Genomic DNA, 16,830 nt, shown 5'->3' on the forward strand with positions numbered 1-16,830 from the left:
AAATTTGAAAATCTGGAGGAAATGGATAAATTTCTGGACACACACAAGCTCCCAAAACTGAACCATGAAGACGTAGAAAATTTGAACAGACCAATAACAATAAAGGAGATTGAAGCTGTTATCAGAAGGCTCCCAACAAAGAAAAGCCCAGGACCAGATGGATTCACATCAGAATTTTACCAAACATTCAAACAGGAATTGACACCGATTCTTTACAAACTATTCCAAAAGATTGAAACGGACGCAAATCTCCCAAACTCATTCTATGAAGCAAACATCATCCTGATACCAAAACCAGGTAAAGATATAACCAAAAAAGTAAACTACAGGCCGATATCCTTGATGAATATAGATGCAAAAATCCTCACTAAAATACTAGCAAACAGAATACAGCGAAACATATGTAAAATTATTCACCACGATCAAGTGGGATTCATCCCAGGGATGCAAGGTTGGTTCAACATACGCAAATCAATAAATGTGATACACCATATTAATAAACTCAAACACAAGGACCATATGATCATCTCTATAGATGCTGAAAAAGCATTTGATAAAGTTCAGCACTCATTCATGACAAAGACCCTCTATAAGTTAGGTATAGAGGGAAAGTATCTCAACATAATTAAAGCCATATATGCCAAACCCACTGCCAATATCATCCTGAATGGGGAAAAGCTGAAAGCTTTTCCTTTAAGAACAGGAACTAGACAAGGATGCCCACTCTCACCACTCCTATTCAACATAGTGTTGGAAGTACTAGCCAGAGCAATCAGAGAAGAGAAGGAAATAAAGGGCATCCAGATTGGAAAAGATGAAGTCAAACTGTCCCTGTTTGCAGATGACATGATCCTATATATCGAACAGCCTAAAACCTCTACAAAAAAACTGTTGGAATTGATAAATGATTTCAGCACAGTAGCAGGATACAAAATCAACACACAAAAATCAGTAGCATTTCTTTTCTCCAATAGTGAACATGCAGAACGAGAAATCAAGAAAGCCTGCCCATTTACAATAGCCACCAAAAAAATAAAATACTTAGGAATTGAGTTAACCAAGGATGTGAAAAATCTCTATAATGAGAACTACAAACCACTGCTGAGAGAAATTAGAGAGGATACAAGAAGATGGAAAGATATCCCATGCTCTTGGATTGGAAGAATCAACTTAGTGAAAATGTCCATACTACCCAAAGTGATATACAAATTCAATGCAATCCCCATCAAAATTCCAAAGACATTTTTCTCAGAAATGGAAAAAACTATCCAGTCATTTATATGGAACAATAAAAGACCACGCATAGTGAAAGCAATGCTGAGCAAAAAAAATAAAGCTGGAGGCATAACACTACCGGACTTTAAGCTATACTACAAAGCTATAATAACCAAAACAGTATGGTACTGGCATAAAAACAGACACACTGATCAATGGAATAGAATAGAGAATCCAGAAATCAACCCACACACTTACTGCCATCTGATCTTTGACAAAGGCACCAAGCCTATTCACTGGGGAAGGGACTGCCTCTTCAGCAAATGGTGCTGGGATAACTGGATATCCATATGCAGGAGAGTGAAACTAGATCCATACCTCTCACCGTATACTAAAATCAACTCAAAATGGATTAAGGATTTAAATATACACCCTGAAACAATAAAACTTCTTAAAGAAAACATAGGAGAAGCACTTCAGGAAATAGGACTGGACACAGACTTCATGAACATGACCCCAAAAGCACGGGCAACCAAAGGAAAAATAAACAAATGGGATTATATCAAACTAAAAAGCTTCTGCACAGCAAAACAATTAACAGAGTTAAAAGACAACCAACAGAGTGGGAGAAAATATTTGCAAAATATACATCTGACAAAGGATTAATATCCAGAATTTACAAGGAACTCAAACAACTTTACAAGAAGAAAACAAGTAAACTGTATTTTTTAGAGCAGTTTTTGGTTCACAGCAAAATTGAGCAGAAAATGCAGAGTTCCCACATATCCCTTCCTTACCCTCCTGATCCCCGACAACTCTTCCTTTATTAACATCCAGCACCACAGTGGTACATCTGTTATAGTCAATGAACCTACATCGATCCATCATTATCCACCAAAGTCCATAGTTTACCTTAGGGTTCACTCTTGTCTAATCTGTGGGTTTGGACACCTGTATGATGACATTCATCCACCATGTAATATCACACAGAATGGTTTCACTGTACAGAAATCCTCTGTGCTCCATCTGTTCACCACCCCCCAACCCCATCAACCACAGATCTTTTTACTGTCTCTGTAGTTTTGCCTTTTCCAGAAGAATGTTATATAGTTGGGATCATGCAATATGTAGGCTTTTCCGATTGGCTTCTTTCTCTTAGTAGTATGCATTTAAGTCTCCTCCATGTCTTTTCATGGCTTGAATAAAGCTACTGTAAACACTTATATGCAGGTTTTTATGTGGACATAAGTTTTCAACTTATTTGGGTAACTACCAAGGAGGACAGTTGCTGGATCCTATGATGAGAATATGATTTGCTTTGTAAAAAACTGCCAAAATGTCTTACAAAGTGGCTGTATATCATTTTGCATTCACACCAGCCATGAATGAGAAGTCCTGTTGCTCCACAGCTTTGCCAACATTTGGAGCTGTCAGTGGATTTTACCCTTTCTAACAGTGGTATCTCTTTGTTTTAATCTGCAACTCCTGAGTGACCTGTGGCATGGAGCATCTCTTTGTATGTTTATTTCCCATCTGCATGTCTTCTTTGAAGAGATGTCTATTCAGATCTTTTGCCCAATATTTAATTGGGTTGTCATTTCTGTTTGATTTTGAAATGATCATGGGCATGCATTATTTCTGTAATAGAAAAGGTAGTTAATTTTGTATACTCTGAGATTTTAAATTTTATTATGATTCAAGTAGAAATTTTTTAAAAATGTACTTTACACTCTCTGCATTCTTGAGTAGAATGCATTGGTGACCTTTCTTTCTGACTTGGGGTCCTCATCCTGAACAAATATAATTGAACACACGCTGGAGATGGAGAGCAGTCAGAAGCCGTGGGATCCAGTCTGGCTGTGGTAGTGGACTCGGTCCCAGGGACTTGATTACTTAATTTACATTCTTTTCTCTCACACTCTCTTTTTAGTATGAACATATATTACTCTTATTTTAAAAAATGTATATTTTTAAAATGATGAGACTTTCAACACTTCTCCGGGTATCGGTTCTGGTTGCAGCAGCCCTGGTTGTTTTTCTTCATAACAGTTTTCAGTGTCAGCTTCATTTTTTTATCACTCGCATGTAAAATTGGAGCAAATCATGTGCACCTTTTCTGAAAAATTAAAGGCTCACAAGGTGAAATAGTTTTTGCATATTTAGCAAGTCATGTGCTTCTCACTGTTGCCATCTGAGCCTTCATTGGGAACCTTCCTTTGCAACCTCCATGAATTTGTTATCAACCCACCCAGCACTTCTACAGCAGGTTCTCAGCTTGTGCATTCTAATAGCTCCTCCGAGTGCCACCAGTGTTCCCATAGCCTTTTCCAAAAGAAGCTGGGCAAGGTCTTGGTGGGCAAGACATTCCTCAAAACCCACACATTTATCATCATCAGGGGATATCCCTTTTGTGGACAGGACGATGGTCCATTGTTTTCCACAGAATGCGTAGATATCTTCTTTAATTTTTCATTTTCTTTTAAACTTTTTATTTATTTTTTATTGTAACATAGTTGATTGTACATATCTGAGGGGTACAGAGTTGAATATCAGTACCTGTGTGCAATATGTGATGCTCAAACCAGGATAATTAGCATATTCAACATTATACAGTGTAATCATTTTCATGTCCCTTTACCAATTCCTCCATTACCTGCCCCTCACCTTTTCCCACCTCTGGTAACCTCAGTTCTGTTCTCTCCTTTTGAAAGTTCAATGTATTATTGTGACTGTTGTATCTTCCTTCCTTTCTTTCTTTTTTATTTGTGTATTTATATTTTAGCTCCTACTTATGAGTGAGGATGTGTGGTATTTTGTTTTCTGTGCCTGGCTTATTTCACTTAACATGATTTTCTCTGAGTTTATCTATATTGCCGGAAATGGCAGTATTTCATTCTTTTTTTATGGCAGAGTAGTGTTCCATTGTGTATATACACCACATTTTCCTTATCCAGTCATCTGATGATGGACATTTAGGTTGGTTCCAACTCTTGGCTATTGTAAATAGAGCTGCGATAAACACGGGAGTGAAGATATCCCTTCATCAGGATGATTTCCATTCCTTTGGGCATATACCCAGCAGTGGGATTGCTGAATCATATGTCAGTTCTATCTGTAGTTGTTTGAGGAACATCCATTCCATTTTCCATAATGGCTGCACCAATTTTTAGTCACACCAGCAGTGTAGAAGTATTCTCCTTTTTCTTCATCCTTGTCAGCATTTGTTATTCTCTGTTGTTTTTATAATATCCAATCTAACTCGAGTGAGATGATATCTCAGTGTGGTTTTGATTTGCATTTCCCTGATGCTAGTGATGTTGAACGTATTTTTCATATACCTGTTGGCCATTTGCATATCCCCCTTTGAGAAATGTCTATTCAGCTCCTTTGCACATTTTTAAAATTGGGTTGTTTTTTTACTGTTAAGTTGTTTGAGTTTCTTTTATATTCTGGATATTAATCCTTTGTTGGATACATAGTTTGCAAATATTTTTTCCTACTTTGTAGGTTTTCTTTTCATTCTGTTGTTTCTTTTGCTATGCAGAAGCTTTTTAGTTTTGATGTTGGAGGTAGGGTCTGGGGAGCCCAATAGTTGGTTTCAACCCACCCAGTCCTCTTACTGGGTTCTTGGCACTGCCACAGGAAGGCACTGTCTACTGTGACTCACTCTCTTGTAGACAGCACATAGTTGAGTCTAGCTTCTTAATCCAATCAGCTGCTCTATGTCTTTTGAGTAAGGAATTTAATCCATTTACATTTAAGACTGTTACTGAAAGGTATCATCTTCTGGCATTTTAACCATTTTAATTTGATGTTTTAAATATCTTTTGTACTCCTTTTATTGTTTGTCTTCAGTGTTTGTTTTTGGAAGTGGTAAGGTACAGTTTCTTTCTCTTTCTCATTTGCATTTTTGTTCTACCAGTGGGTTCTGTTCTTTCTTATGTGTTCATGGTATTGATTATTGTTTTTAGGTTCCAGATGTAGGACTCCTTTGAGAATTTCTTGTAGGGCTGGTTGTGTGGTGGTGAACTCTTGTGGTTTTTGTTTGTCTGGGAAATACACTATTTCTCATTCATTTCTGAGGGATAGCCTTGCTGAGTTTAGTATTCTTGGCTGGCAGGTTTTTTTAGTATTTTGAATATATCATCCCATTCTCTTCTGTCCTGTACAGTTTCTGTTGAGAAGTCTGCTGTTAGTCTGATGGGGCCTCCCTTGTAGGAGACTTGATGCTTTTCTCTTGCATTTTTTAGGATTCTCTCTTTGTCTTTGAGTTTTGCCAGTTTGACTATAATGTGCATCAGAGAGGACTTTTTTGGATTGAACCTGTTGGGGGTATATGAGCCTCCTGAATCTGAAGGTCCGTGTCTCTCCCTGTACCTGGGAAGTGTTCCTCTATTATATCATTGAATATGTTCTTAATGCCTTATTCTTTCTCCTCCCCTTCAGTAATACCCATGATTCAGATGTTTGTGCACTTAAATTATCTGCTGTTCACTTAGATTTTCTTCATTTTTTTCCTTTTCTTTTCTCTTTCTTTCTTTCTTTCTTTCTTTCTTTCTTTCTTTCTTTCTTTCTTTCTTTCTTTCTTTCTTTCTTTCTTTCTTTCTTTCTTTCTTTCTTTCTTTCTTTTCTCTCTCTCTCCTTTCTTCCTTCCTTCCTTTCTTCCATCCATCTGTCCATCCGTCCTTCTTTTCTTTTCTTTCTTTCTTTCATCTGCCTGAATTATTTGGAAGGGACTGTCGTCAGGATCAGAAATTATTTCTTCTGCTTGCTGTAGCCTGTTGCTTAAGCTCTCAGTTGTGTTTTTTATGTCATTGAGTGAGTTCTGCTACATTCTTTTTTAAAGCATTAATCTCTTTGTAAATTTCTTCCCTCACATCCTGGATAGTTTTGCTCAGTGTGTTGTGTTGTCTAACTGTGTCTTCTTGTATCTCATTGGGTTTCCTTAAGATTTTTACTCAAAATTTGGCCATTTGAAGGGCTTCCTGCCCTATGGGGTCTGGTATTTGAGAGTTACTGTATTCCTTTAGCGGACTCATATTCTTACTTTTTCATATTTCTAGTATCTCTATATTGATGTCTGGTCATCTGGTAGAGCAGCTGCTTCTTCTATTACTCTCCTTCCCTGGACTCCGTTGGTGACCCTACTTGTGTCAGTGCAGTCAAGTGGTTGGTGGTCTACCTGCATAGCAGCAGTGGCTACTGTGGATGCTTCTCTGGTAGCAGGCTGCCCTCATGGTGACAGTGGTTTTGGAGGTGGCTTTGGTGTCTGCTCATGTGGCAGTGGTGGCTTCAACAGTGGTGGCCTGTTTGTATGACAGTGGTGGCTGCCTAGCAGCACTGATGGTTGCAACAACTGCAGCAGTGCTGGTGGCTGCAGCTGCCTCCCTTGTGTCTGCAGTATCCTTGGTAGCTGTGGGGTTAATCTGTGGCAGCAGTGATGGTGGCAGTGGTTGCAGCCACCTCCCTCACATCTTTGGAGTCCCTGGCTGCAGTGATGGGCCACCCGCAGTACTGCTGCTCTGTGGGGAGCTGCTCTGCAATGGGCAACAGTTTGGGGACCTGACATTGGCTCTTGCAACTGTGGTGGTCATGGTGGTGGGCCTGTTTTGATCTTCTTCTGCAGGATGAGCATGCCCTGGGCACTTGTAGTCTGCCATCTTCCCAGATGTCCTTTATACTTAATTCTAAGCATAAAAAACTTTTTGGGGAGATCACACATTTAATGAAAGAAATGGTAGTTTTGCATGTCAGGATTACTCAGCTCCTAAAGGATGTACTGTATCCTTCTTCCTTTGCTCGTTTAAAGCCCAAACTCCTGTACACATACACACACCCTTCAGTCAGTTCATCTTGGCTGAGTAAGAGGCCAGCTGAGCTGTGAAGGAACGACAGCCTCTTGCCCTTACATATCAGAGATACTTGTAATTTCTAAACTGATTGTGTTAACAAATGAATTGGGAGGAATTTCATATGGTACAAAATGAAGTTCGGAAATGTGAGCATTGGAGCGACCTCAAAGAGGACCATCCGTCACCTTGATGTGTCTCTGGCATCAGTTACCCCATCCCTTTCTGTCCCCATTTCCCCACAGTATTCTCTAAAAGTGCCAGGTGTTTTCATGGTCAGTCCCCCACACTGGTCCCCGCATCTCCGAAAGGCTTGAGGAGGGCCCCAGGTGCAGCAGCCTGTGTCCTCTGTAAGTCAGGGCACTGTGTACCATGCTCTGTGACATGCACCCTTTGTATCTGTGGGGACTTGTGCTCAGCTTTTAGTAAGTGAGACCTTACAAAGGTTTGTTTGTCCCTTCTGTCAAAGACCATCGAAGGTGGGCTGGTGGCTCCACAAGGCTATTGCAGACCATAGCATCTCGCATCTTCCTGCCCCTAGCACGTGGCTTCCCATCTCTGGGTTACTTCATCTTTACTCAAGGACAGTTCTTCATTTCATATTCTCTTCAGTTCTACAGTGAGCATGGTCCACGGATCAGCAGCATCAGAAACCACTGAGAACTGGCTAAAATGCAGAATGGCAGGTCCTGCCCCAGGCCATCTGAATCTGAGTTTGCCCAGGAATCTGTGCTGCTAACAAGTGCTCCCATTGACTTTTATGCAGGTTAAAGTTTGAGATGCACTGCAGATAATTACCAGGTAATGAAAAGGTTTAAAATAGTTGTGGCTTACTATCAGGAATTGTGATTCCGTGTCTCTTCCAAATATAGCTTTTCTATAATTTTTTGGTACTTAAGTTATTAAGTTCTGTATTATACAAATAGACCCTTGGGCTAGATTTTATAAGAATATATGAACTATAACATTTTTGTGGATATTTTTTATTTATACCAAGTAATTCTTTAGTTTCTCTTACTTGTTTCTAGTTCCTTGTCTTTTCTTTTTATATACACCCTCCCCTTAACTTGTGTTTTTATAAAATCATCTTTTTAAATTTCAAAATTTAGATTAACAATGAGAATGCTTTCAGCTGGAAATAAAAGAAAACCCAACTTGACATGGCTTCCACCATAGGGCATTTATTCGCTGGCCTAATTGGGAGGTCTGGAGTAGGCCAGGGTTTTGTATCTTCAGGGTCTTGGTTTCTTTCCTTTCTTCCACTCTGCCCTCTCCCATGTCAGCTCCATCCTGAAACTGGCTTCAGTGACCACTGGGCTCTGGGCTGACATCTATGCAGCATTGCAGGGGGACAGTGCTGACCAATGGTATACTTTCTTTCCCAGAGGCTCCCAGCAAGTCCCCTTGTCCATCCAGTAACATACACAACATTGACTGTGTACATATGCCAGCTAGTGCTCCAGGTACTGGGAAAACAGAAGTGACCCCCACAGACAGAAATCCTTGCCCTCTTGGGGCCTGCGTTCTAGTTAGAAGAGAAAGACATAAATAAAGGAAAGAGGTCAAATATGTAGGGTGTAAGTGATGAGGACAAATGTGATGAGTCCAGGTGGAGAGACAAGAAGTGCTGGGTGAGGAGAGGGGGCTGCCATGTCCCTCAGGATCCACAGGAAAGGGGGCATTGAGCAAAGACCTGAAGGAGGTGGAGGAGGAGCCACGTGGTCACAGCAAGGTCCTCGACACCTACTCCTTTTATACCATAGTTTAGAAATCTGTCATATTCTTCCATTCTTTGCTTCACTTCTCTTAACATTTGGGATGAATTGTTCCTGCTCTGAAGTTTGGTTACTTTAAATTTCATGATGTCATGTTCCGGTCTCCCACCTAATTTCCTTCTTCTTCCCTTGGAAAGTTATATTTTTGTCTGTCACCTGCCCTCTGGCCATGCTGGTGAGCACTGGGACAAATGATTCATTCTATTGTTAGTGACGGCTACCTGTTCTGTCAACAAATTCCACACCCAGGTTTCCTCTCATTTCCTTTAGTGATCACTGGTCTTTGAAATGAAAACGTTTCTTAATATTTATAGTAACTTTCACTTTAAATGTGGATAAATTAAACTTAAGTTAATAAATGTGGGTAAATTAATAATAACATTTATAAATAAGTTAATATTAATAATATTAATATTTATTAATAAGTTAATAAATGTGGGTAAATTAATAATATTTATTAAGTTAATAGTAATATTAATATTTATTAATAAGTAAATAAATGTGGATAAATTAAACTTAAGTTTCCAAACTTAATACATGGGATACATGATTTTTTCCATTTCCCTTCCTTCCCGTTCTTCACCTCCCCACTGGCTTCTCCTTCCTCTTGTTTATTCATTCATGGGGGACACATTTAGGTGAACGGGCCGCTCCATCTTACTGCCCTTCCAAACTATGCTTTTCTAAAATTTGACATTTGTAATTTGCAGGAATATGTTTCAAACTTATATTTATTGTGCTAGATTTGCTATAAATAAATATTTACTGCCAAGTTAGATCATACAACCAATTGTCAGCTTTCCACAGCAAATAAAAACCTCCTCAAATAGTTGGCCTTTAGATGATTTCTTTCCTCAATGTTTTGGTTTTATTTGCTTTTCTGTGGGTGGCTCACTCATGCCTGGTTGGTATTTGTTTCTACTTTGTCACCATTATACCTATTTCAGGCCCGGGTTATTGTGGAGAGTGTTTTAGTGTTTAATGTCAATCCTCTCTCTCTTCCGCTTTTAATTAACCTCCTTGAACAGAACCCAATAGAAACTTCATTTTTTATTTTGTGGATGTTGTTTTGTTTTATTTAAACTGAAACACTAATGACTATTGCATTGCTTTATGATTCTATTGCATAGATCACTCCTTCGCACTTCAGAAAGACTCAGGTCACTTTTCTTCTTTCCATCTTTTTGTTCTCATTTACTGGTATCAAAAAATTGCCCTGTTTTCTGCAAGGCTGAGTAACTGTACACACACATAAACTTGTAGGTGGCTAAAACCATTCATTCATTGAATTTGGGGTTGAAAAGATAAGTGTTAAGTCCTTTTCCTTCTACTTTCATATGTATTTTTACATTTTATTATGTATGCAGCCTGATTAAATACTATAAATTCTGACCTCTGAGGCCGGAGTCAGCCAAAAACAGGCAAAGAAGGAAACCTATCGTTGTGAAGCGGGTGACAAGGCTGCAGAACATTCAAGACCTAGGAAGGGACAGTGAGCAAGAGTTTCATCATTTCATCAGGGAGAGGTGACATTTTCTGAGGATTCACTGGTGTGGGCATTCATGCACATCAGAGAGAGAAAGTGCAGGAGAGAGGAGATCCAGGGAGGTGAAGGGTCAGGAAACAAGACAGACCTCTCAGGAGACCTTGCTTTATCTGTAAATGCAGGAAGCCGTGTGGATAGATAGGGAAAACCACCATGAATCTCCCTCTCTGATTCAAAGTGTCTTTACAACTGTGCCTGGACCATTAAGAAAAGGTCTCACCATTCTGGTTACTGAATATATGTTCACTTGAAGGTCAGGCAGGTGATACACAGAACAGAGAGAGGGAGGTGGGAGTGTTCTCCTTCCTGGTTCTATGCCGTGGGACTGCAAGGAGGGGCCTGCCATCACGGTTATCACAGGAGAAGGAAGATTAGAAACTTCTTACTTGGAAGTTGTGGAGAGATGAAAGCAGGGCCGCACTGAGATATATCCAGTGGGCCACCATCTTTTGCAGTCCTGCCAGGCCTAAGTATCATGTGTAAACATCAAAGGGGACTTTGGTTTTTTGGATATTTACTTAGCAGATTTAAAGTTCAGATTTAAAACAGAAGGTCTTGGTGTCATTTTATAGACCATCCACGAGTGTTCTTACTCTTTATTATTTATCTGAGAATATGGCAAGAAGTAAAGATAGGTCCTTGATAATTTGACAGTAAATATTATCTCTTTTTGGTGTGTGCACTTGTGGATGACATCATATGCATTTTAAGATCAATTTCATTTTAATTAAGAATCACATAGGTTAAGAATAAAACACTAAGCATCGTTACAGCTTTGTTTTGAAGTCATTTTATTTTTCAAGGGGATTTCTATAGCTAAAGCAGAGATGAAGGTCTCCATATGTCCTGGTCCGTTTCTAACTTTATATACATTATTTAAAACTTTAAGGAATTTCAGAACTATTTCTCAGAATATGGCTGTGGAGTCAATAGAAGGTCAGCTCCATGAGGACAGGAATTGTGGACTGTTTGTTCCTGGATGGATCCCTAGCACCTGGAACACACTGGGCACACAGCAGATGTTTAATAAACATGAGGGTACTTCAAGCAGTTCATGCAAAAATAGAATTAAAAGATAATACAAATCTTTCCATGAATTTCTTGAAGTATCCTTGTATTTGTGACTGATAGAATGAATGAATTATTCTTAATAAAGCCATTTTAGTAACTGATTTTAAGAAAATACGTTTTAATTGAGAGTTTATTTCTTTTGCACATTCATTTTTCACTTTTTCTAGATACTCCTGTCAATCACTATATAAAAGTGATTAGAACACATACCTGTTGCCACCTTTATGTTTCCTTTTTTGCTGGCCACAGGTCCTCCTCATGTCATTTTCAGTTAAAGCCAGAACAAACAGACTGCTGTTTCTAGCAGCCAATGGGGAAGCAACAGGGCATACACCAGCATGTTGCTTTAGACCCTGCAGGAAAGGTCACCTGTGCAGTAAACCTACATTCCAGTTTTTGAGCTGAGTAAAAAACTTTTGAAAAATAGCTCTCATAGGCAAATGCAAGCATGTAGAGCAGCCCCTCCAGTAAATATACACTGTAAGCCATCTATGTAATTTTGAATTTTCTAATAGCCACATAAAAACTTCAAAAAGTAGGTGAAACTAATTGCAATATTTACTTATCATTTACCCCATCATATCCAAAATTTTATTGCTTCAAAATGTAATCAATATGAAAAAGTATAAATGAGATACTTTACTTTTTTTTGTACTAAGTCTTCAGAATTCAGTGGCTAGCTTGTATTTACAGCACATCTCAGTCCTGAGTGGCCACATGTCAAGTGCTCAGCAGCCACCTGGGGCTAGAGGCTCTGTGTTGGACAGTGTGGCTGTAGAGTAGGACACAAGCATATTGCTATTGCCTGTTCCTCCCTTGAAATTCTAGGAACAAATGAAAATTGTCAAGTGTTGCACTTTAGTGAATATAAATAGCAGAAATGAGAGCTTTACCATATAACACAAAATGATTGTGTCCCCTAATCAACAGCAGATTTCCATGGATAGACTGGTGAAATAATGTTTGTGTTTTTATGATGCTTGGCAGGAAAACAGCCACATGGCTTATTGAACATTTACTGAGCACTCCTGCAGGCTAGGAAAAACCCTGGCCTTTCAGAGTGAACCATGATGTGGTCTGAGCTTCAAGCCTTCCAGGAGGAAGATGTCCACATACTCATTGACTTTCCTGGCTCCTGCAACACTCTTCATAACTTGATTGTGGCATTTATTACATATAGGAGAACATGTGATAAGCATAGGTAAGCTCTGTGAGGGAGTATGCTTGGCATGTTTGAGGAGCAGAGAAAGCCAGAGAGAGGAGAGATCCCACAAAGACGGCACAGGGAAGGAAGTTGTGGTCATGGGGGGCTAGGGGCACACTCAGCCTCTCCAGGACTTGGGCTTTTACTTGGAATGCTATGGGAAACATAGCTGCAGTTCTTAACCTGGCTGAATGGGTAGAATTCAGGTGAAAAATCACATCTTTATTTTGCATGGAGCTTTAACTGAAATTTAGCATTTCCTTCCATTGTAAAAGTGGGCAAGAAATCACAGTAATGTCAGCAGTACTTGTAACTTTCTGTTCAACAGAAACCACGGGTATTTTCCTATCATATTATGGATTTGTAGATATGTGTAAATATCACTTATTGCTTATGCTCATCAATACAGCAAAGTTATGATAATTATTAGACCACTGTTGAATCATGTTTATTTAATGAAGCTTATATATGGTAATATGCATTTAAAAACATTATTCTGAGAGGGATCCTAGGCATAAAAGAGGTTAGGAACACCTCCAATAGTGGGATTTGAGTGGAAGATTCACGTGGTCTGATTTAACATTTTGTGAGCATCACTCTGGTGGGTTGGTGGAGGATGGGTTGTCAGGAGTAAAGGTGGAACACAGGGACACATTAGGTTGCTGTCGTAACAACCCAGGTGAGAGGTGCCGGTGGCTGGGGCCAGCACTAGAGGTCATGAGAAGTGGTTGTATTCTCAGATACATTTTGAAGGGAGAGCCAACCCAGAGTGCTGCTGGGCTGGGAGAGAGGCACGTGAGAAAGCCAAGAGTAAGCTGAGGCTTTGGGCCTGAACCACTGGAGGAATGGGGTTGCCACGAACTAGGATGGGAGAGAGCTGGGAGGAGGGCTTTGGAATGACAACACTGAGGTGACGTTTAGATATCCAGGTTTTGTTCATTTGGGGATGCAGTGTCCCTTAGATGAAGCCTATCCAAATCTGCAGTGTCTGGTACCAGTTTCTGAGAGAGGTGTGTTAAATCTTACCAAAAAGACGGTGAATTCGTCAAATTCTTCTCTTAACCCTATCAATTTTTACTTCAGTATCCTGAGGCTAAGGATACTACAGATCTGATATTGTTATATCTTCCTAGTAAATTTTTACTTTTATTATCAAAAAAAGACCTTTTTTTTTCTCATAATGATTTTTGCCTTAAAGTCTAGTAGTTTATCTGATGTTCGTATAGCTCCACCAGCTTATTTTTTGGCTTTTAGTGGCCATTTCTCTTTTTTGTAACAGTTTTATTGAGATGTAATTCACATACCATACAATTCACTCCCTTAAAGTGTACAGTTTAGTGGGTTTTAGTGCATTCACCATGTTGCACAGCCATCGCCTCTATCTGGTTCCAAAGCATTTTTATTACCCTACAGCCTTCCTTGTCCCCGTTTCCTTCTCCCCCAGCCCTTGCTAACCGCTAATCTTTCTGTCTCTACACTTGCCTATCCTTGCCATTTCATAGAAATGAAATGATAAATACGTGATCTTTTGTATGTGACTTCTTTCACTTAACCTAATGTTTTCAAGTTCATTGTGTTGGAGCGTGTGTCGGTACTTCATTCCTTCTTATGGCTGAATAATATTCCATTTTATAAATACACCACTTTGTTTATCCATTCATCAGATGATGGATATTTGGGTTGTTTCCACTTTGGGGGCTATTATTAGTGATGCTGCTGTGAACATTCATGTGCAAGGCTTTGTGTGGAAATATGTTTTTAATTCTTTTGAGTATTTTCCTAATACTTTTGTAGTCTTGTTCTTCACATTTACATCTTTAATCCATCTGAACTAGATTTTGGTATGAAGTGGTCATATCAGAACCAAGTTCTTATCTTTCACTTAAAATTTCTCATCAATATTATTAAAATGATATTAATTGATCATCTTTTTACCAGTTATAGATGTAGATTGTTCTCTGCAAATATGTCACTTTGTCCATAGTATAGAAACATGCATTAAAATCTAAGCACAGATTTTTCACTACAGTTAGAAGTTAAATAGGTTAGAATATTTTACTTTATTAACATTAGGAGGAATAGCATTATTTTATTTAATGATAATACCTTAATGACTGGAGAGAATTCATTGTAAGGACAACTACATAATATGCAGGACCCATTACAAAATGAAAATATGGGGCTCTGGCCTGGGGTGGGAAAGTCACTCTCCTTTCCCCATGGGCCCACTGCTCCAACCCACAGCAAACAGGCATCTTTCCAAGGGCTTGCAGCCTCTGAGCCAGGATGCATTAAACAGGTGGCAAGAGGTCCACCACACTGAGTTGCCAGCTAAGCACACCATGGCAGTGCCTGCCCAGGGTGGGGACTGCTTTGCTCTGACCAGGGACTTCATGGCTCTTGTGCCTAACCCCGACCCTCTCCGTACCTGTGTCCAGGACCCCACTGGGGGTAGAGGGTGATGGCTGAATGTGGACCTCTCAGTTGTCACCTCTGGCAGAGGGAGGCAGCAGTCATGAGGCATGGATGGGGTGGCCCCCTGGGGCCCAAAGTGCCAGGGCAGGGACCAGAGGGAAAGAACCCATCGTGGAGAGAGACCATGAGAAATGGGAACCACATGGTAGTCGAGGCTTCAAGCCCCCAGACGTGCTCCATTGTCTCACTGGACTTCACTTAAAAACATAAAATCAAAGGCAAAATGATTACAAATTTTAAGAAGGTGACCTCAGAGCATCAAACTCCAAGTGTGAGACCCTTCAGAGCACTCAGCCCTGAGCTGTCCATGGGTCCCACTCTCACGAAGCCAGCCCTGTTCTACGTGATTTCTTAACTTTTTAACATTGTTTAAACATTTGGCTCTGCATATGAAATAAATATAAAATAAAGCATGGTGCTGAACATTTCAAATTAAATGAGTTTAAAGTGTATTTGTGTTATCTTTGGTTAATGGCATCATTAATGATTTTTACTTCATTCTTTGCACTTTTTTGTGTGTTTTCTAGGTTTTCTAGAATGAAATGAGTTACTTTTGTAATTAATCAAACCCTGATGTTATGTAAATGTACTTTACTAAATATTATATAAGTGTGATATGTTATAACTCTGTCTCCATTTTTGGAGGGAATACTTATTTTAGTACTTTAACTTAAAAAACGGTTTCTTTCCTTACCCAGGTCCATTACTATAAGATCAGCCAATTGCACGGATACTCCTCATGTTGAAAATCTCATCAGCACCATCATGCCGGGTCAAAACATATTGGAGGATTTAGCCCAATACAATGAGGCTCACAGAGATCCTGTAAGTACCTGATGTAACCAGACCTCATGATACAGGATTATTAGGACCCGTGCAGCTTCAGCCCTGCAGCTTGCTTTGACCTCAGTTGGCAAATCATGTGGTGGGGAGTGGCAGGGGTGGGGTAGAAGATGGGACCAAGAGGAGGAAACAAGGAAACTGGGGTTTTGAAAAGTGAGGCTGTTCTCCTCACTGGTGGCCCCCAGTCAGATACCTTATGTCCCTAACATGGGGAGGGAAAATTTGGACTTGATCCAGACAAACATCACAAACTACAGTAGATTCTAGTCTTCAGAATAGGCAAATACGATCGTGATTAGGGAAAGGTGGCTCAGGAATCTGTGAGTATCTGTTGCCCACCCCAGCGGCATTGACTATCACATTAGGGTAGCAGGACCCCCTCTGACTGTACTGGATGATGAGTTTGACCAGACCCTTTTGTTGAGTTGGCTGCATCCTTGAGGATTGGATTGGCTGGGAAAGATCCTGTATGACAGATGTTGAGTTCTGTTTCTAGTGTAACAACACTTTATGTACCGTGGCAAAGGGCAGGCTAGTAGCCATCCTTACGTTAGCACACTGTCTTAAGGGCCACGCGTGTTCATTGGACTACACATGGAATGATGCATATAGTTAGAGAACCATGTAGTTATTTTTTTGATACACTTTTTTTAAAAAAAATTATTGCAATATAACCTAAAAACAGTTTGATGGATTTCACAATTTGAATGTATCATGTACCAGCACCTGTTTCTTTCTTTTCTTTTGTCTTTTTGTAACCAGCCACACCGCACTCAGCCAGTGAGTGCACTGGCCATCCCTATATAGGATCCGAACCCGTGGCAGGAGCACTGCTGTGCTCCCAGCGCTGCA

The 16,830-nt window shown here is 39.8% G+C and overlaps 1 protein-coding gene across 1 annotated transcript in view; it reads left to right on the plus strand.

Moving 5' to 3' along the window:
- The window catches only part of CFAP61 (cilia and flagella associated protein 61), a 300,780-nt gene that overhangs the window by 111,203 nt on the left and 172,747 nt on the right, over positions 1–16,830 (plus strand). Inside the window, 1 exon segment of the mRNA XM_063113349.1 lies at positions 15,834–15,973. Coding sequence (XP_062969419.1) covers positions 15,834–15,973 — 140 coding nt within the window.

Source organism: Cynocephalus volans, chromosome 11 (genome assembly GCF_027409185.1).
Source record: "Cynocephalus volans isolate mCynVol1 chromosome 11, mCynVol1.pri, whole genome shotgun sequence".
Lineage (NCBI taxonomy): Eukaryota > Metazoa > Chordata > Mammalia > Dermoptera > Cynocephalidae > Cynocephalus > Cynocephalus volans.